The 22,027-nt window shown below is 36.7% G+C and overlaps 1 protein-coding gene across 1 annotated transcript; it reads left to right on the top strand.

The window, feature by feature from the left end:
• The first annotated feature begins 483 nt into the window (after positions 1-483).
• LOC129267256 (ecdysteroid-phosphate phosphatase-like) lies at positions 484-21,698 on the top strand. The gene is made up of 12 exons (XM_064103260.1): positions 484-497; positions 1,101-1,154; positions 2,015-2,201; positions 6,273-6,471; positions 8,003-8,172; positions 9,411-9,619; positions 10,213-10,384; positions 11,305-11,443; positions 12,828-12,950; positions 13,919-14,011; positions 19,017-19,265; positions 19,841-21,698. Exons 1-12 carry the CDS (start codon positions 484-486, stop codon positions 20,077-20,079), a joined length of 1,848 nt encoding a protein of 615 aa, XP_063959330.1. The 3' UTR covers positions 20,080-21,698.
• Positions 21,699-22,027: the final 329 nt, after the last annotated feature.

Below are 22,027 nucleotides of genomic sequence, written 5' to 3'. Positions count from 1 at the left end.
ACCAAGTTGTGCATACATGTACATGTATATCACTGTTTTGTGAAAAATAAGCGAAACTTTAAAATGTCATAACATTCTTATTTTACATCTGATTTTGATGAAATTTTCAGCACTATGCTAGTTAGATTTTTCTCTATTTATTCAAGTCAGCATTTTCCTGGGGTGGACTTGACCTTTAAGATTTCTGAAAATTACATTATTTTGATTTTGGGCGAGATGTGAGAATTGTGTATGGGATCTTGAAGTATGGAGTGCTTACATGTACATGTATACATGTATGTAGGGTCCAATTTTGTTTGGGGAAAATTTAAGATGATTCTTTACATAATTCCCTGTGTGCTTTGGTGGGGATGGTCTTCCATTTGATCTTTTTAAAAAAGTGTATACTAGTGTCATACTATAAAATACAAAAGGATGTGACATCATCAGTTTCCTCATAAATTGCATACATATCTAACCGGGCATGGTGGCTCGTAACCGGGCATGGTGGCTCAGTGGTAGAGCGTCCGCCTCATGAACGGGAGGTCGTGGGTTCGATCCCCGGCCGAGTCATACCAAAGACTTAAAAAAATGGGACCTTCTGCCTTCTTGCTTGGCGTTCAGCATTTAGACTGGAGAAGGGTAATAATAACATATTATGTTATGCAGGGCCCGCTGGAAGAGCAGTCTTATGATTGAAGTGGCTACCCTGGGTAAATAAGACGTTATTATTATTATTATTATTATTATTACTTGCCACATTGTGCATAACCATTTTGTGAAAAAATGAGTGAAACTTTATATTTGTTCACTTTCTTATTTTGATATTTTAAAGCTTTTGATCAAGAAATTGTCAGTGCTATCCATTTTCTGATTTGCTCAATCTACATGTAGGCCTACTTGTTCTAATGAACTTGTTGCTGTAAGGACTTGGTCTATACATTGCACTTGTAAAATTTTGCATGTTGCATAAATGGCCTTTTACAATTATACAATGGCTTGAGTGCATTCATTCAAAATTAAATTCACTTAACCCCAATTATGTCAAGGAAATGTTATTTATTGCTTTTGGTTTCACTCTCATTGTATTAGATTCCTCTTTTATTATTATTTTTTGACAGGGAGAAGGCAGCTGCAGCAACAGGACACCAAGACATTCAACTTGCCTCTGATTGGTCAGTACAATTGATTTGATATGAAAGCTTCAATCTGATTGGCTGTTAATTAGTCAATTATTGTCAAGGGATAAATTTTCTTGTGCTTTTTCTTGTTCTTGTCCTCACCTTTTCTCTCTTTCATTTGCATACCGTCTACATTCCCCTTCTCAGACTTCGCTCCCCTGGCCCCCCCCCCCGCCTCCCACTACATTGTATCTCCCTTGAACCTTCTTTTGTACAGTCGCTATTGTACTTGGTTAGTATTCTTCCAAAACACTCCGGGGGGGGGGGGGGGGGGGGGCGGATGCAGTACTTCATTCTTCTGTGGAGTCCTTTGAACCCCCCCAAAAAAAAAAAAAAAAAGAACTAAACGTATATATCTCAATCATAATACCGGTTTATTTCCGATTGGTCTAATGCCAATTCGGCCAATTACCAACTCCTCTTATTTAGGCTATCATTTGGTCTACCATCAGTTCCACATGGTCTAATTGTCATTTCGCCCACTCACTGTTCCGTCTAATAAGCAGTTGGTCCAATAGCCATTTAGTCCATATACCATTTGGTCTAATTGGACAAAGTGTTAATTGGGCAAAATGAATTAAAAGAAAATGGGTATTAGACCAACTGGTTACGAGACAAAATGGTCATAGACGAAGTAATTATCGGACCAAATGGTTATTGGACCCAATGGCTGTTGATGGACGGAATGGCTTAGACTAAATGAAGGTAGACCATGTGATGAGTGGACGAGTTTGCAATTATAGACGAATCCGCAGTTTACCCTTAATACATGTACCTTGCATCAATGTACTTTGAGATTATTTCATGATAAATTTAAAATTGGTAACAATAATAATCCTTGACTCATATTCCAGGTTATTGAATCACCTTGATGACCGGACCTTGGATGAGTCTATACCAAGGGAATACATTGTTTACGCCTGTGCCGTAGGTCCCCTGGGTGAACAGCTGGATGAGTTCTGGAACAAGTCTCTCTCCCTCTGCGGTCGTAACGGAGCCCATAGCCTCCTCCCGCACGTCACTCTGTGTTCTTTTATTGCAGTGAGTTCTCATAATATAGGGGGGTGGGATGTCTACATTTAACTTACCTTGCATCAATATATTGTGACATTATTTGGTATTAAAATAATTCAGAAATGGTAGCAATTGTAATCTTTGAGGGGGGGTATGTCTACATGCATGTGATTTCCTGGAACATGATATTGTATTTCGATATTACAACAAGACATCATAGGACACATTATAACCAACACAAACAACCACCAATGCTTCCAAAAGAACGACATGATATCAACTTAAAGACGAAATAAGGAAAAGAACATAACATTTTATTATTAAAACGGAATATGTTTCGAGGTTCACACCACATCATTAGCATAAAATCATAGAACAGAATAACTAGTATTTATATAGTCGGGATATCAATGTAATTTCAAGAATGTAGGTGTAGGTACAGAAAACAATGTACATATGTAGAACGGTGAATTTAAAAGGAGTGAAAATAAAAATTATGCCAGTTAGGTCAGTTTGAGTAGGTTAATTAAAACAGAAAGCATTATTTGATAAATTTTGTACACTACCAATGCCTAGGGATTGCATGGTAGATAAAATACTACTTTTGTTTTATAAAGGCCCTCCTCATTGGTTGTTGAATGGGTGGAACTAGGGGGCGGCACATCTGGCCCATACCCACCCCCCCCCCTTTAACAGCTTAAAAAAAAAACATTTGTACATTCAGAAGCATGTCAAGTTCACCCCCAACAAAAAGTTGTCAAGATAAAATGGAGAAATCAAGCAAGCATAGATTGCTAAAAAATTCATCAAACTCAGATTTGGAATATTATAAGAAAGATAAAATGGAATTGAAAAATTCCTGTCAATTTCACAAAACTGTTTACTGTTTTACAGTACACCTCCTGGAGCCCATCTTACAAAGACTTACGATTGATCTGATCAATCACAACTATGGAAAGCCAGCAAAGTCAACATATAAAATGCATGTTTGCTCAATTTTTTTTTTAGATTATGAATGTACATTATATATTATCATAAATTCATTGATTTCTTGACAGTTCAGTGTGTTCTCCCTTGTTTACAAAGGACACTTCGCACATTTCCTGTAGAAAAAATTATGACACTGATGGATTTCCATAGATTTACGATTGATTGGATCCATCGTAACTCTTTGTAAGACGGGCCCCCCTGGTCTGTATATAACTAAGTAAAATGATTGATGATGTAACACATTCATTATTTCTTTTGTGTATTATTGCTTGAAATATCCTTTTGAAAGTTGAAAGTAATTAATTCTTTCATTGTTGTTTAATAGAAAATGGATCGAGTGGTGAACTTGAAATTTGATAGCTTTATAGAGAAATGTTCACAGACCATGAGAAAACAAATGTAGTGCATGAATAATGTCCTTTTGAAAGTAGTTTATAAGTTCTTCCAGTGTTATCAGAATTAAAGGGTAAGTCCACCCTGATAAAAAACAAATTAGTAAAGATAGCAGAAGAATGTTGAAATATTGATGAAGGTTTTATTAAAAATCTATCTTAGATTTAAAAAGTCATAATTTTTTTTAATTATTTGTGATGTTGTATGCAAGCAGCTTCCCCACAATCGTGTACAAAAAAAAAAAAAATCAGTGAAATGCCATTTTCTCAAAAAATTGAAAATGGTTTTCATTGTAGCTTTAGTTTGTCAGTCTCATTTAACACACACTACTGAAGGGGGAGAAAATGTTAGTCATCATGAACCAGTATGAAATAGAAATTTATGGATTTTATTTTGATATGTGATGTCATTTGTACAAGCAGTTGCCCAATATGTTATGTACATGTAATATAACTTAAGATCCATAAATTTCAATTTCATAATGGTTCATAATGACTAACATTTTTCCCCCTTCAGTAGCAGATGGTCTACTGGTAAACTAAATCTACAATGAAAACCATTTTCAATTTTGTGAGAAAATGCTGTTTCACTGATTTTTTTTTTTTTTTGTACACGATTGTGGGGAAGCTGCTTGCATACAACATCACAAATAATTAAAAAAAATTATGACTTTTTAAATCTAAGATAGATTTTTAATAAAACCTTCATCAATATTTCAGCATTCTTCTGCTATCTTTACTAATTTGTTTTTTTATCAGGGTGGACTTACCCTTTAATTCTGATAACACTGGAAGAACTTATAAACTACTTTCAAAAGGACATTATTCATGCACTACATTTGTTTTCTCATGGTCTGTGAACATTTCTCTATAAAGCTATCAAATTTCAAGTTCACCACTCGATCCATTTTCTAACAACAAGATTGTGGGGAAGCTGTGCTTGCTTACAACCTCAAACCGTCACCAATATTTTTTCTGGTATTTTTACAACGAACTATTCGTCAGGGTAATCTTTCCTTTTCAGAAGACCATGTGGAGAGCGTTAAACTATGAATCTAAATATACACTTGATTATTTCCTCGATCTTCTATTAACAAAACATAGGATTTTTAAATACAACATAGAAGAAAATATGTTCCCTTATAATTGGCTTATTTCATATTTCATTACAGGAATAAAAATCTTATTTCCTCATATAGGATAATTTGCATACAACATGTATAAATATTTACCTGTAATTTGAGCAAGGGATTTGTAATCATAATACATTATATACAGGATTTGGCTAGTAATATTGTTAAATCAAAATATCAGATCAATGAACAAAACCATGTTTAACACTTAATATATTCAGTTTTCCTCATAAGTACTACAGGGGGATGGTTAGTGTCTTAAAGTTTTGTTAAGACAATATTATTTTTTGTTTATTTCAGCACATTTTTTCAGGATATGTGTGCCTGTGCCAGCTGCATATATAGTGCGTATCAAAAAAAAAATTACACTTAGAAAAAATCCTGTAAAATTATATTTGTAATATCCTGAAGACTTTTCCATATTTTAACATTGGTACAGATCCATTTTAAGCAAATGACGATATAACTGTCAAAAAATATTTCCGCTTGAGTGAGCATCACTTACTTTTGTAAAGTTAGTGAAAAATGATTTGCGCAGAACCTTGAAATAGTTATGCGAATAAAAGTTGACCTTAATCATGAAGAACACGTGGAATTTAGCTAGTAGAATTGATTTGAAGATATCTTTTACCTTGTTTGAACTTGTTTCCTTGCCCAAAACACTTCGAAGAGTGCATTGCGCCCCTCCCTACTCCCCCACACACCGAGGCCATTGTGACAATATTTTCTTTACACTGAGTTGTGATTTACATGAAATGGCTAAGGCTTGATTTTCATTTTGTTAATCATTGTCAAGCTTTGAAAAAGTGTGGAGAAACAAGTATTAAATGAAAAATGAAATGTAAACCCACTTTAAATGATAAAAACTTCGTGAAAAAATGCTGAAGATGACTGATATAAACTTTTGTTCAGATTCAGTTATGTCCTCAGATCCAGCTGGCACAAAAAGGGTAAAGGTTGTGCTTACTATTAAAGTGTTGAAATTTCAATTTGGGTGGCAAAATTGTTACAAAATGCTTGAATGTATCCGTTTTATTTCAATTGACTAAAAGTGCAAGGAAAATGTATGAAAAATGTTTCGCAGGGTATTAAGTTTGACTTCGCCCTTTCCCGTTGACACAGCGTGAAAACAAGCATTTCTGCGCAAACAGATTTCTGCGAGCTTTACAAAAATTGAGTGCTCACTCAAGTGTAACATTCTGTCAAAACTTTAACTTTCATTGGATAGATGAGACCCAAACCCAAGATTATATATATGTGAAAAAATTACCCACATGTATATATTTTAATTCCCAGGGCTTTTTCAAAGTGTAAACTTTTTTTTTACCATCATCATCATCACCGTCATCATCGCCACCAACATCATCATCATCAGCACCTTCATCATCCAAAGCACCATTACCATCATCATCATTACCGTCATCATCATCGCCACCACCATCATCATCATCACCACCACAACCATTTTCATCATCACCATCATCATCATCACACTCATGACTCCTGCCATCATTACCATCATTATCAATGTTTACAACATGTTTATATGCATAATAGATCATTACTTACTTTTCGTTTTCCAGTGTCCAGACAGTAAATGTACCGCACTGACCGAAGCATTCCAAGAGGTCATTGACCGGTGGCAGTCCAAGGCTCCTGAAGTCCTGACCTTAGACTTCTATTCCTCTACAAACTTCATTGGCCTCTTCTTAGAGGAGAGCCATGCCGAATACCTCAGGAAAGTCATGGCCGATTTCAGTCAGGAAGCTACTAGTAAAACAGGTATGTGTGAATTGACCTGGGCCCCGTCTTACAAAGATTTGCGATTGATCTAATCAACCACAACTTTGGAAAGCCAGCAATGCAACATAAAAATGCATGTTTGTTAATTTTTTTTCTAGATACGATGTTTTTAATCATACGTTCATACATATATTGACTATTCAGTTTGCTCCTCTTTGATTACGAAAGGTGCAAATTTCCTGTAGAATTATATAAATTTATGACATTGATGGATTTCCATATATTTGAGGTTGATTGGAGCAACCATAACTCTTTATAAGACGGGGCCCAGGGCCGGAATTCAGCTGAAAATATAGCTGAATAAAAGTATTTTACTAAGCATGTTTTAGGGCTGAGAAAAATGCTTATACTTGTAGAAGCAAAATATATATATATATATTGCAATTTAAATTTTTGTTTTGTTTTTCCTTCTTAAATGTGCATTTTGTAATATTTGTGAAGCCAGGCTCGATTTATAGCACCTGTGCTATTTTCTGGTCACATTTACCATCGTATTTTTATACATGTGTAAACTGTTATGCAATTTGTTTCATCACCTGTAAACATGTGAATATTGTTGGTAAATAAATAAATCAAATCAAATCAAAAGAAAGAAATAGTGATAATACTTAATAGGGAAGCTGGTAATGATCAAATGTATTCCTAATTGTCCAATACTAAGCAGCTTTAGTAAACTCATGCTCTTCTTTTTTTTAAATTATTATTATTTATTTGACCAATATAAAAAATACATACACATTACATTAGAATTAAAAAATTACAGTACATGAACATGCAAAGAAATGCGGGAACGGCATGTGAGTCAGGGGGCACAAAAGCGAAATCCATCACTGCTGCCCGAAGGCATGAGCCCCCACACATGCCGCTCCCAAGACATAAATAAAATATATAAATACTCTTGCACAAAATATTGCACGTTAAACAAGGGAATACTGAAAAGGGTGCCAAAATAATTAATTAGATAATCTTGAGATGCATTAGAAAAAAAAAAAAAATACCACTGCAAAATTGTAGAAATATAACAAGGTAAAAAATTAACACCTCGGTGCTGAACAATCTGTGGGCAATGGTACCAGATTTGTGCTGTAGACATGTGTCAAAAAAGTCAATAGGTGAATTTGCCTCATATTTTCATTCTATATTTTGAGTGCACAATGTAATTAAATGTAGCAACATATTCACATTTTCTGGTAGCCAAGTTGATTATCTATCAATGTGACATGTTTCCATGGCAGCTCACAGAGGCTCAAACAGGCTAGGTCAGCATAAAGACTTAAAAAATGCCTATTTTCAGCCACCAGCCCACACAGTATAGCCTAAGGGGAAGGGCCAAAATGCATTTCCAGACACATTTTATGGAGCATTTATGCCTTATTTTTCCCTATTTAGATAATTTTATGGTTATTTTTTAAAGTAATGTCTTTGACAATAATGCTAATAAAGAATATATGAAGGTAATGTTTTTTAGTAGAAATGCTCTTTCATTCTTTTTTTGTCCTACCTAACCTAGGTGTTAAGGTTGAACCTCACAAGAAGCAGCTCCACCTGACCTTGGCCTACCAGTTTAATCCAAGCCATCAAGACGCCTTGGTGAACCTGTCCAAGGAGGTCGACATCCACTCAGCGGCTCGATGGGAATTCAGGCTCTACTCAAGAGATCCCAGGGCAGCGTCAACAGAAGTAAGTGAAAACTTAACTTTTAAAGGAGAATGAAACCTTTGAAACAAGATAGCTTGTGTGAAAACTGAAAAATCAAAGAAACTGATCAACGAAAATTTGAGAAAAATCAGACAAATAATGAGAAAGTTATGAGCATTTAAATATTGTGATCACTAACGCTATGGAGATCCTCCTATTGGCAATGCGACAAAGAGGTGTGATGTCACTTGTGAACAACTCTCCCCATTACTTTAGTTTATATTTCACCTAAACTGCCTCTTTTATCACATCTATCAGAAGATCATGTGTTCTTTCTATAGGAGGGCATGTAATACAGATTTATAAAGATCACTATCACCTTAAGAAAAAGCAAAAAAGACACATTTTGGGGGTATTTATAGTCGATCAAAAGGAAAGTTGTTCACATGTGACATCACATATCCTTGTCGCATTGCCAATGAGAGGATCTCCATAGCATTAGTGATTGCAATATTCAAATGCTCATAACTTTCTCATTATTTGTCCGATTTTTCTTAAACTTTCTTTGTTCTTATTCTTTGATTTTTCTGTTTCGACACAAGCCAACTTGTTCCAAAGGTTTCATTTCCCTTTAACTGTAAAACACTTTGACCTTTGACCTTAAAATTCCTTACAAGTGCTAGCCTTTCAGTTTGATTCTAGCCATCAAGAAGCATTGGTGATCCAGTCAGCAGCTCAATAGAAGTTCAGACTCTACTGCTTTACTCAAGAGAACCCAAAGCAGTGTCAACAGAAGTAAGTGAAAACTTTGACCTTTGACATTTGACCTTAGAATGCTTTGTGTTTGCTCCTCAATTTGACCTCAGCCATCAAGAAGCATTGGTGAACCTATCCAAGGCGATCGACATCCAGTCAGCGTCTCATTGGGAATTCCGGCTCTAGCTCTACTCAAGAGATTCGGAGGCAGCGTCCACAGATGTAAATGAAAAGCTGGAGGTTATTCCTGATGATTTCATCTAAATGTTTGCCTCGACCTTGAAATAATTTGTGAGTTTTAGGTTGGATCAACCAAATTAATCTTTAGCTTTACCATACTGCTTGACTTTGAATCTCGTTCCACAGGTTCTTTGAATTCTGTACGGCCACGAACTGGAGTTGATCCCTGGTGATTTCATCTACATGTCTGCCTTGAGCTTGAAACATTTTTTGCACTAATATGAACAAACCAAATTGACATTTGACTTGACCTTACCATTTTAGCTTTAAATCTTTTTCCGCAGGTTCTTCGAGTTCTGTACGGCCACACACCAAGGGTAGCGGACGAACTGGAGTTGATTCCAGATGATTTCATCTACATGTCTGCCAGTGAATTAGATAAGAACAGTGATGGATGGTTCAAAGGCACGTCTCACAAGACGGGGTGCGAGGGAATGTTTCCAGGAAACTACACAGAGAAAGCGCCAGAATCGGATACATGGACCGTCCACAGGTAAAATCTGTATGATCATTAAATTGGCAATAGAAGAATTTTCAAGAATTCTATCTGAACATGTAGCACATATTTTATAGATAGATGGATGGATGATGGATGGATGGATGGATGATGGATGGATGGATGGATGGATGGATGGATGATGGATGGATGGATGGATGGATGGATGGATGGATGGATGGATGGATGGATGGATGGATGGATGGATGGATGGATGGATGGATGGATGGATGGATGGATGGACGGACGGACGGACGGACGGACGGACGGACGGACGGACGGACGGATGGATGGATGGATGGATGGATGGATGGATGGATGGATGGATGGATGGATGGATGGATGGATGGATGGACGGACGGACGGCACATATTTGATTTTTGTAGTCGGTCTGCTTCCCTTGTAATTTTATGCTTTTATTGTATTGATTTGATTGTTTGATTGAGATTTGTATACATTGTTGTTGTATATATGCAAATGGAATTGTCATTGCAAATATGAAAAGATTTAAAGAGGAAAATAAATTGAATTGAATTGAAATGATGTGTGTGTGGAATTTATGGTTAACTTTTATCTGTTTTCTTTCTCAGAGTTTTACCAATCACCAGACCCAGAACAGCTAGCAATGATGCCAAGAAAGGTAGTCTAGATCGTAAAGTTCCTAGTCCTCCGATTCCTATCGGATCAGACCTAGAACACTCTGGTAATTATAAGTCAGCAGAGGGCCTCCTTCAAAACCCACAAGATCACAGTTATGAAAATGTGAGTAAGAACGAGTCAGGGTTCAAGCTGTGATGGGAAGTGGGTGGGGGGGAATACATAGTTCAACAATGGATGCAATGTAGGGCCCAAAGTCCTATTTAATGCAAAATTGCAGATATGCATAGTGTGCATATCTGGATGCAAGAACTGCCCAAAGTATAAATACCCGATTTACATGAGTTAAATGAGATAACAATAAAAAGAAATGAGAATTAACATACATGTACAAGCATACTATACATTTAAATCTTCCTATGACAAGGGACGCTATGATGGGTAGTGGGTTGGGGGGGGGTTTAGGTCCTCTACTTAAAAAAATGCCAGTTGTGGAAATGATTTCGAAGTGAATGTAATAAAATTACCACCCAAGTGTATTTATATATGCATAAATAAAAGATATGTGCCAAAGGATTCTGCAAGAAAGTGTGTTAGTACTGAGAAAATAGCAAAATAAGCAAGACATTCTGGCCATTTGTCTGGTATTTTTCCAGTCAATAACAATACACTGTCCCACATGTGCTTATTTATGTTGGTTATCTTCAGTTTGACCATATTTCAGCTGTCCTAGATTTCATGATTCTACAGAGAGAGGTCAACTTAATCCTGATTTTACAAGAATATGGTGACAATTAATCTTGATTTTAAAGACATAGAAAAAAATAAAACACTGTCCAGTGTGCTTATCTGTATTGGAGATCTTCAATGTGATCATTTATCGGCTTTGATAGATTTCATGTTTTTACAAAGATAGGTTTATGAACCAGATCATGATTTTAAGATGATATGGTGACATCTCACCTTTGTTTTTAATGTCTTTCTCATGATATGGTTTGCTGCTACTGCAGGTTATTAATTTCAAATAATCAAATGAACACATCGAGTTGATGATATTACATAATTTTTATTTTCTCTTTGACCAGCTATTGAAGTTAAAGAAGATGAATGACGTCCCTGTCCCCACCAAGAAGCAACCTAGGAGATTATTTATCATCAGACATGGGGAGAGAGTGGACGTGACATTTGGTGAACAGTGGCTTATACATTGCTTTGATCAACAAGGTACATGTCACATTATATAATAATTGTCAGGGGGGTGTTTCATGAAGATTTAAGTGTGATTTAAGTCGCACTTAAATGCCGATGCGTACATGATATGCAACGCGCGATCTTATTGATAGATACGCAGTAGTGCGCATCCTCATGACACGATCTGACCAATGAGATCAAGCCTTTCATACCGTACGCAACTCGGTATTTAAGTGTGACTTTAAGTCATATTAAAATCATGCTAAAATCTTTGTGAAAAACCCCCAGGTCTCAAATTAAGCCAGGGTGAGACCCAATGCCCTTAGATTGGCCTTGATGCCCTTCCAAGTCAGTATAGACTTCAGGCGAAAAATAAGTGCCCTGTGATTAATCCGGTGCAAGTGTCCCATTGAAAAGTTCATTTTACTATTAAATGACCAATGATTCCCCTAAAGTGATCAGAACACTACCTTCCCTTCCCTTTCAGTGCCCTATTGAAAATGTCCTTTCCCCTTTGAATTCTTAATTCGAGCCCTGAATAAAAAAGTTGATATGTAGAGTGCAGAAACTATTCAACAAAAGTATGTATTCTTCTGCGTTGCCGTTATGTCGGAACGTCTGATATACATATTGTTGATTAAACAGCTGTATTTTAAAGTTTTATTTGAAATTATTTACTGATGGTTCGTACATGACTTCTAGACGTAGATGTAGATGTACATGCAAGCTGTTGCAGAGTTATAGGACCATACAAGCAGATTCCTGATCACCTAGTGTTACTTAACTTATTTTCATTTTGAAAAATGGTCTCTGTCAAAGCAAAGAATCTTTGGAGGTGCAATCGTTCAGATTGATTTTATAGTTTATCAATTCTATGATGTTGCTGGGAGCTTGACCAAAAGGTACTTTATATATAGTTAGTAGGATTTTGAATGTTCTTCCCTGTGTATTGGTCAGCAATGTAGGTTCCTTAAAATTGGCGTGATCCGTGTAGATTTTTTTACACCCACATTATTCCATTGATGACAAAGGTGATATGATATGGTACAATAAGACGGCTTGTCAAAATTCTGTGTCGCGTCCTTTAGCAGGATGTTGTGTGTCTTTTACCGTGCTTTCCTGTAGTCCTTCATTGTTTTGTCTGTGGTGACTATGATGATTCGTAATGAAAAACTACTTGCAGGATTCCTGCGGGAAAGATGCGGCTCTGGATTTTGACAAGGTTCCTAGATGAAAATATCACAGTTCAAGATTCCGTGACCTTTGACCTCTGGATTAGCGGATATTTGGGCCCACTCTTACCCTCCAACAGTTAACTACTATTGAGAACATATTTCTTGAATAGCAAATTGAGCTTTTTTTTGGAGCTTATGAAAATGAATTTGAGTTGTGATTGAAAGTCTTTGTTTGGTTTCAGGAAAATACCAGAGAAAAAATCTGAACATGCCAAAGAAAGTTCCACAGAGACCGGGAGGGGCTCAGGATTTTAAGAAAGACTCCCCTATTACGGAAATCGGAGTGTACCAGGCAAGAATGACAGGTAAGGCACATACACACAGCGTGTGATTCAAGGAATATTCCATTTTGGAAGTGGGGTGTGAGAATGTCAGAGAGGGATTTGTGAAATAATGGATCTTTCTTTTTACATGTAGCATTGATCTAGAAATATGCAGCAGCAGTGGCGGACCGTGACCCGAGGAGACAAAGCATTGGAGGGGCACAGCATTGTTCACAAACAATACAGTGCCCCTCCAATGCTTTGTCTCCTCGGGTCATGGTCCGCCACTGTGCAGCAGAGAATCTCTTAGTACAGAAATGGGAGTGTACTTTGTAGAAATGACAGTTACATTGCATACAAACAATTTATTTTCATTCAGGGAAGATAAGACCATTTTGGAAATGGGGTGTGAGATCATTATAGACAGATTTTGTCAAATATACGTGTAAAATCGATTTGGAATGTGCAAAATGACTACTGCTGGAAATCTGAAAAGGAAGCAAAGGTTTTGTTTTGATTTTTGCTTTTACTAACCAATGCTTTTTTCAGCTCTTTTCAATACTGTAAATATTCATTTCACAAAGCCTTACATCTCTTACCATCCTTTTTAGCCCGAGTTATTTAAATTATTTTCGTAGCCCATAACTTTGCACCTGTTTTCCTTATTCTGACCAAACTTTGAAGTAGATTTCTTATCAAGAGACGAAGGTCATCAAATGGTCAGAAGTCACCAGCTTGGGTCAAACTCAGAACGTCAATGTTAAGTTTTTTCAGCTATTGTAGCCCTTGTCTTTGCCTCTATTTTTCCAATTGTGACCAAGGCACCAACATTATTGAGCGCATTGTTGATCTATTCAGAAAGTTTTAATTAATGACCCATAACTTCCCACAACTACACAAAAATGTATGCAAAAGTGGACACGCATTCATTGCCCTGCTCAAGTACATGCTCACTTTCACTTTATTCTCTAAAGTCATTTCTTTTTGTATTGTGCTGTGCTTTTTTTTAGGTGAAGCATTAAAAGCAGCTGGAGTCAAGATCTCATACTGCTACTCATCACCAGCATTAAGATGCTCACAGACGGCTCATGCTGTATTACAAGGTTAGTAGTATTGTTTACTTTGCGTTTTTCAGCAAGAGCTGAACACATTCTCAACTATTACTGAAACAATGACTGCAAATTACATAGCAGACCCTTGTCTTGTTTCTTGTGTATTAGACTATTAATGTATTTAACTACCATGTTGTGACTATTCATCAATTTATCTATTTTATCTAAATTATAACTGAATCACTGGCCCGTATTCTGAAGTCGGGTTTAACTTAAAGGGGAATGAAACCTTTGGAACAAGTAGGCTTGTGTCGAAACAGAAAATTCAGAGAATAGGAACAACGAAAGTTTGAGAAAAATCTGACAAATAATGAGAAAGTAATGAGCATTTGAATATCGCAATCACTAATGCTATGGAGATCCTCCCATTGGCAATGCGACAAGGATGTGTGATTTCACATGTGAACAACTTTCTCTTTGATGGACTATAAAATACCCCTAAAATTTCGCTTTTTGCTTTTTCTAATGGTGATACATGTACAAACTCTTTATCCATGATGTATTGTTTAAAAATCTGTATTACATGTCCTCCTATAGAAAGAACAAATGATCTACTGATAGATGTGATAAAAGAGGCAGTTTTAGTGAAATATTTACTAAGATAATGGGGAGAGTTGTTCACAAGTGACATCACACATGTTTGTCGCATTGCCAATTTGAGGATCTCCATAGCATTAGTGATTGCAATATTCAAATGCTCATAACTTTCTCATTATTTGTCCGATTTTTATCAAACTTTCGTTGATCTGTTTCTTTGATTTTTCTGTTTTCACACAAGCTATCTTGTTCCAAAGGTTTCATTCTTCTTTAAACCCAGGTTTAAAGTTGTGGTTTAAGTATGGATAGCCAATTGATACATAAATCATTAACGGTAGAGACTAAGCCTGAGTCGAATCGATTTTAAAATCGATGTTCGATCGATGTCATCGAACGCCGGTGCAGATTTTGCAAAATCGCTGCATCGAAAAAAAAAAAAAAAATACGTCGGCCGGCCGATTCATTTGGTTCACACAATCAGACATCAAAATAAACAGTAATATCCAACTTGACTACTACTTACTTCATTTATATTGCCCCCAAAATGAAACCGATTGTGTAATTATGATGCCTATTCACCATTAATTTGAAGTTTATTTCGATCATAGTTCGAGTCTTGCTCGTCTGCCCGGCTCGTCTGCTCGTGCCAAGATAATTTATGCACGATGAATTTATGAATGGAAGTCGCCATTCATCGTGCATGCGCAGTACCGTACTGTCAATCATATCAGAAAATGGCCGGAAAATTGATGCGATCAACGTAAAGTATATCTTGCTTTTCATGAACAATATTAATATCATGACCATAGAACATGATTTAATCGTAATATTTAACAATAATTTGCATATGATAATCATTAATATGAACTTAGAGCTTGATGTGAAACGTTTGTATTTCGTTTAAATTTTCAATGGCGGACATCACATGACGATCGACTTGAGTGAGTGCACTTGTCTAAAAAAATAATTATCACGTTAGGATTGATTATCGAACATTGTCAACATGTAGAAACTCTTTTGAAGATCGTAATATCACCATATAATAATATTTTACATGACAAAACAGAGAAAAATTACGTTTGATTTTTTTCCCATCAATATGAAGCTTGTTTGTGCCCAACTTTGGGCTCTGATTTCATGAATGGAAAATATGTCAGACGTCATCGAACGCGCATGCGCATTGTGCTTCTTTTCTCGGAGCCGGAGCTCGGAGACGTCCAGAGATGGAATAAAAAATAAAAATAATGCCAGTATAATACTATTAATTCTTCCATATGAACATAACATACTTTGCTGACATCGTCAATTCTTTTAGTATGGCCATAAAATCTTATTAAATCGTAGTTATTTAAAATCCAATAATAATTTATATGAATTTAGAGCTCGATCCAAGAATTCGTATTTATTTCGATCACAAAGCTCTTGTGTCTAAAAAAAATGGATTATCATTATCAGGATTAAATCTCGAACATCGCCAGAACTCATATTCCACAATCTTTCCTCACAATCGTTATATCAGCATTGAATACCAATTCAAATGACCATCCAGAGAAAATTACGTATTTATTCCCATCAATTTATTTGGAGCTAATTTTGGATCTAACTACCCCGCCAACTACACAATCTCAGGCAAGTTACAACGCTCTCCCCGCTGTTTGCACTTGTTAGATGGCGCTGGCAAGCACGCCTGTCGTTTCGGGAGAGTGAGTGTACGGGGCTGGTGTGTGCGAGTCTGGACTGCGAATGCTAGTTGACCGAAAATCATTCGGATCGACTCTGCGTGATTCATGTCTTTAATATTGTTTCATTTTAAACTTATATCTTATCATCTGCAAATATCATTGTTGAAGATATTTTGGGAAGAATTCTGCATTGCTCCCCGGCCTTTTTTGTGTTTTGTGATCATGGGAAATACAAACGAACTTTGCTCTGTCATTTGCTTTTGCAACGCTCACCCGGCCAGCGCAGTGCATGCATAGCGCATGCATCGACGGCCGGCCGGAGCCAAAAAAAGACTTGATTTTCCCCGCCTTCAAATTTCGATGCATCGATGTTCGATCGAATTAAAGCTGTCGAACACCGGTTTTCAAAATAATCGATATGACTCAGGCTTAGTAGAGACATCATATTTCAGCTCATTTGGCTCTCAAATCATTCGTAATTGTCTAGGAAGTATATTAGGCTTGGGCATCAGAGCCGAGTAATCGAGTCTACCCGATTCTTGTCACCAGAGTCGAGGAGTCGACCCCCATTCTTTCAAGGCCCATTACTCGAGCCTGAGGGATCCACTCTACAAGAGAACTGATTCTGTTTCATAACAACACATAAATGCCCTGTTGAAGGGAATTCCAGACTTAGTTTACAATCGCAGGCTGAAATCATTGTACGGAAATCTAATAGAAAAGTTAGTTTAATGTGCAGTTGTGCCAGACCATGGCTCTCTAGAGCTATTAGTGTCATGTAGGGGCTGTGCATGCAGACTAATCCAAACAGAACTGTCTGGCTTCTTATCTACTGACCACATAATTGCCCCCTCGAGATCACTTTCAAGGTTTCAAGTACAAGAAACCCAAAAGTTTGGTTTGAAAAAGAGAAAGAGAGAGGAGTATAGAAAGAGGGAGGGAGAGAGTGAGAAGGGGATATCTTGCTAGTGTACACAGTAGCTCCATTCACTTTATGGACATGAAAAGAGCTCTGCATGTATCTCGTATTCACTAGTGTGTTAAGTGATTGTGGAGTCGACTCCTCTCGGAACCGAAGCCTTAGGTCAGAGCCGGAGTCGGTTCTGGGAAAGGTGGGAATCGCCCAAGCCTAAAGTATATATAGATTATTGTCTTCACCATCGATGAATCAGGAAAGAGCACAGTAAACATAAGAAACATACAACTTAATAAAAAATTGATACTTTTGGCTTCCCATACATGTACTTAAACCACAACTTTAAACCTGAGTTTAAGTTAAACCTGACTTCAGAATACGGGCCACTGACTCCAAACCTTAATACAGACAGAGGCCCGTATTCTGAAGTCGGGTTTAACTTAAACTCAGGTTTAAAGTTGTGGTTTAAGTATGGGAAGCCAAAAGTATCAAAATCTTTATTAAGTTGTATGTTTCTTATGTTTACTGTGCTCTTTCCTGATTCATCGATGGTGAAGACAATCATCTTCTTATACTTCCTAGACAATTATGAATGATTTGAGAGCCAAATGAGCTGAAATATGATATCTCTACCATTAGTGATTTATGTAACAATTGGCTGTCCATACTTAAACCACAACTTTAAACCTGGGTTTAAGTTAAACCTGACTTCAGAATACGGGCCACAGAATCTTGTCTCAGTTTTTTTTTTTTTGTGACTATTTACCTGTATCTCCACTTTTATAGGCATGTAAGTTAACTGTGCCTTGAAACATAAAACTTAAAGGGGAATGAAACCTTTGGAACAAGTAGGCTTGTGTGGAAAGAGAAAAATGAAAGAATAAGACCAAAGAAAGTTTGAGAAAAATCCGACAAATAATGAGAAAGTTATGAGCATTTGAATATTGCAATCACTAATACTATGGAGATCCTCCTATTGGCAATGCGACAAGGATGTATGATGTCACATGTGAACAACTTTCCCTTTGATGGACTATGAAATACCCTCAAAGTGTCTCTTTTTACTTTTTCTTATGGTGATATAAACTCTTTATCCATGATGTATTCTTTAAAAATCTATATTACATGCCCTCCTATAGAAAGAACACATGATCTACTGATAGATGTGATAAAAGAGGCAATTTAAGTGAAATATATACTAAAGTAATGGGGAGAGTTGTTCACAAGTGACATCACACATCTTTGTCGCATTGCCAAATTGAGGATCTCCATAGCATTAGTGATCACAATATTCAAATGCTCATAACTTTCTCATTAATTGTCCGATTTTTATCAAACTTTCGTTGATCTGTTTCTTTGATTTTTCTGTTTTCACACAAGCTATCTTGTTCCAAAGGTTTCGATCTCCTTTAATGATTGATAAATGAGCTGGTTCCTGTGATTAATTGCATTGATGATTGTGGATGATCAACCTTGGCAATCAGCCCCCACGATCAACTGCTAAGTTTTGTGTAACTTGGGATCCCTGGTTCTCCTCCTTAGTGAGTCCAAATGGATGATGTATTTCATATTCCAGCAATGGTGTAGTTTCCTTCAGCAAGGAATTCATCCACATTGTGCTGCATTCTACCCAGGTGAGGTAAATGGGTACATGTACCTGGTAGGAATTAATTCCTTGAAATGCACGTGCAATGTAAGTAATTACAGCTGCCAAGCTAAAGCCGGGGTAATAATATCCAAATCATTTGGAAGCACAAAGAGACGTTATAATCATAATGTGATGTGCGCTGTACAAGAACTTTTAATTGTTATTATATTGCATCACCCTGGATCCAGCATTTTTTCTCTCATCCAATCCCAGGATTAGAAGCACCCGACGCCGTCAAGATCTGCGTGGACACCGCCCTCTTTGAATGGTTAGCATGGTGTAAAGGCGGACTACCGAAGTGGCTATCGCCAGCTGAACTCGCGACCTTTGGCCTCAACATTGACCTGAGTTACAAGGAGAAGCTAGCAGCAAGTGACCTTAACCAGAAGGAAAATTGTCAGGCGTATTACAAGAGAAGTGAGAACTTTGTCCGGGAGGTCCTAAAAGAATGTTCGGACGATGGTAAGCTAATAAAAGGATTTACAGTATCATTCTGTAAAAGACAAATTCTAAGCTTTAAAATGAATTGTTAATTGTAAAAATTATTCAAAAATACCCAGCACAACTAATGAGTGCAGAAGATTTTTGGTTGTTAGGAGAAAACAAGGCTTGAAGTTCAGGGTTCACTCAAGCATGATATGTGCAAACTTTACAATTTTGTAAAACGTCCAGGTAGTCTGGAGAAGAAAAAAGCTCTTGTATCTTGTGTTTTATTTTAAACTTTGAAACTTCAAATTTCGACAGTATGAGGAAGAATTACTCCTTTTGCTTTTTGAAGACCAAATACTATTTTGGCTATTTGTAGAGAACTTTCCCTAGTGATTTATCGTTGATTTAGGGGTGGCAGGTCACATATGTTCCTCAGCTAATTTTCACTGACTGATCGCTCTGAGCCAAGCAGATTTGTGAATTTCAGTAGCTTGTAGCACACAGTCAGAGAAACCATTTGTTTCTTGCATGAAATGCTCCCCAAAGTACATGTATGAAATAGACCAAGCTTATGAACAAACTCGTAAAAATTTCCGCTTTCTTCGCAGGAGACATCTTACTGGTTGGTCATGCGAGCACGTTGGACAGCAGTTCACGTTGTCTTCAGGGCCTGTCCGCACGGCCGGCCATGGAGTTCTCTCGTATTGTCCAGAAGGTCCCCTATTGCGGTATCATCATGCTGGAGGAGTACGCAGAATTCAGTATATGGGACCTGGTTGCACCGATCATACCCACGCTAACGCATGCACCTAATGGACGATTTGATTGGAGGATCATGCAGTCGTAAGAGAATGTCTACCCATGTGATTAGAGAGAGAATTAAAGAGTATTCTCCAAAATGAGGACTGACGAAGTCACATTGAAAGGGGGGGGGGGCAGGGGTCCAACTGGATTTTGAGTTAGTTTTTCTAAAAAATAAAGGAAAGATTTTGTTAAAGATTGATGAAACTCCCGCACAGAATTAAAGAGATCAATTTTCAATGTTTTGATTTGTTGGCACCATTTTATGAAGCTTGTCAGCGCTGACAAGTTTTCAATCCCTGATAGTTACCATAGTAACAGTCAGTGATCAGTGCTTCTCAGCCAATCAAAACCAAGAATTTCATTGAAAATGTCCAGGTGTGTGTTTCATGAAGCTGTTCGTAAGTTAAGAGCGACTGGTGATCCTTTCTTTTGATAAATGGTATAAAGCGAATTGTTCATTGGCAATGATAATGAGCTGATAGTGTGATCAATTGCAACTCTCATGAAATACCCCCAGATGTCACGTGCAAGCTGCTCCCCCATGTGACGTATAATATGCATACATGTACATCCACGTCATCGTCTTAATTCTTCATCTACTGTGAGAGATACACAGTATGCGGTTCTTGGGAGGGAAGGTTTCAAACAAGAATTCAGGGACCTGTTTCATTATGAACTTACGATCGATAACTTTGCCACCCTGGTATCTACAATCATGGATACGGGGCTTATCAAAATGCAAGGTTGATATGATAGTAATGATCAACTCACCGTAATTATATGTATTGGGCCCCTGACGTGCTCAAAGTAGTGAAGCATGTTCAAATTTATTTTATGTTTAAATCCTTAGAACATAGATATTAAATCTAGATGATGGTTTTGTTGGCTTTCTGTACATGAGATTGATAAGATCATCCACAGCCGTTTGTGAAACGTAGCCCTGATTTTATCAGACTAGAGGTCTACATGTTTATAGCTTTTATATATTTATTGTAAATTATATTACCATGTGCTGAGTGTTACATGTATATCACCTAAAATGCTACTTACGTGTATATTTATATAAAGATATTACAAACATTGACCAAGGCATCATTCCTTAGAAAGACTTTGTAAAAATGGAGCACTAATGAATATTATATATTTTTTTCAGATTATGGATGGATTTGGTACAAGGTGCACATATGGAAAACAAAATAATTAAAATTTATTGATATTTTGCTCTTTTTTTGCATACATGTACTGGCAATCAATTTTTTCAGCATTTTTACAAGCTTGTAAAACCATGATAGTAATTTCTATAATAATGCAAATAATTGACATACATAATCTTTTATCATTTAGTGCCTAATGCTATTGGCACTTGTGTATTTAAATGCTGCATGAAACTGTCTTGACTTCTCGATGCTTAATAATTAATTCATCGTTAGGAATCAGAGATATGACTATGAGATATTTCAAGGATTAAGGTAATCTACTTATTATGACAGGTGTGATTAATGATCTAATAGTTCACTGAGTAAATTGTTTATTTAAGGATCAAACAGGTTTTAATACAAGTTTATGTTTTAGAAGTAAAATCTACAGATTTTACTTTTTTACTGACACAGCAACGCACTCTAAGAGGTGCATTTCTTTTTCGCTTCCAAGGCACGGATACATGAAGCTTGTCAGCATTGCCAATTTGCCATTATGTGACTGTTGTCATAGTAACAGTCAGAGACCAGGGTCTGGTTTCATGAGGACTTGTAACAACGAATGCACAATTTACAATCAGCCAATCATATTGAATTATTTCAGTAGCTTTAAACAGTTATTGCATATTTGTTATAACAATATTATGAAATGGCCCCGGTTTCAAGAAGACTTGTTATAATAACAAATGCACAGTTTCTACAACAAGTTTACAATCAGCCAATCAGATTGAATGATTTCAGTTATTGCAAATTTTGACAATATTTATGAAATGGCCCCGAGTACTTCTCAGCCAA

This window comes from Lytechinus pictus, chromosome 8, assembly GCF_037042905.1.
Source record: "Lytechinus pictus isolate F3 Inbred chromosome 8, Lp3.0, whole genome shotgun sequence".
Classification (NCBI taxonomy): Eukaryota; Metazoa; Echinodermata; class Echinoidea; order Temnopleuroida; family Toxopneustidae; genus Lytechinus; species Lytechinus pictus.
Note: the sequence above shows the minus strand (reverse complement) of the source record. Positions and strands in the feature narration are given on the sequence as shown.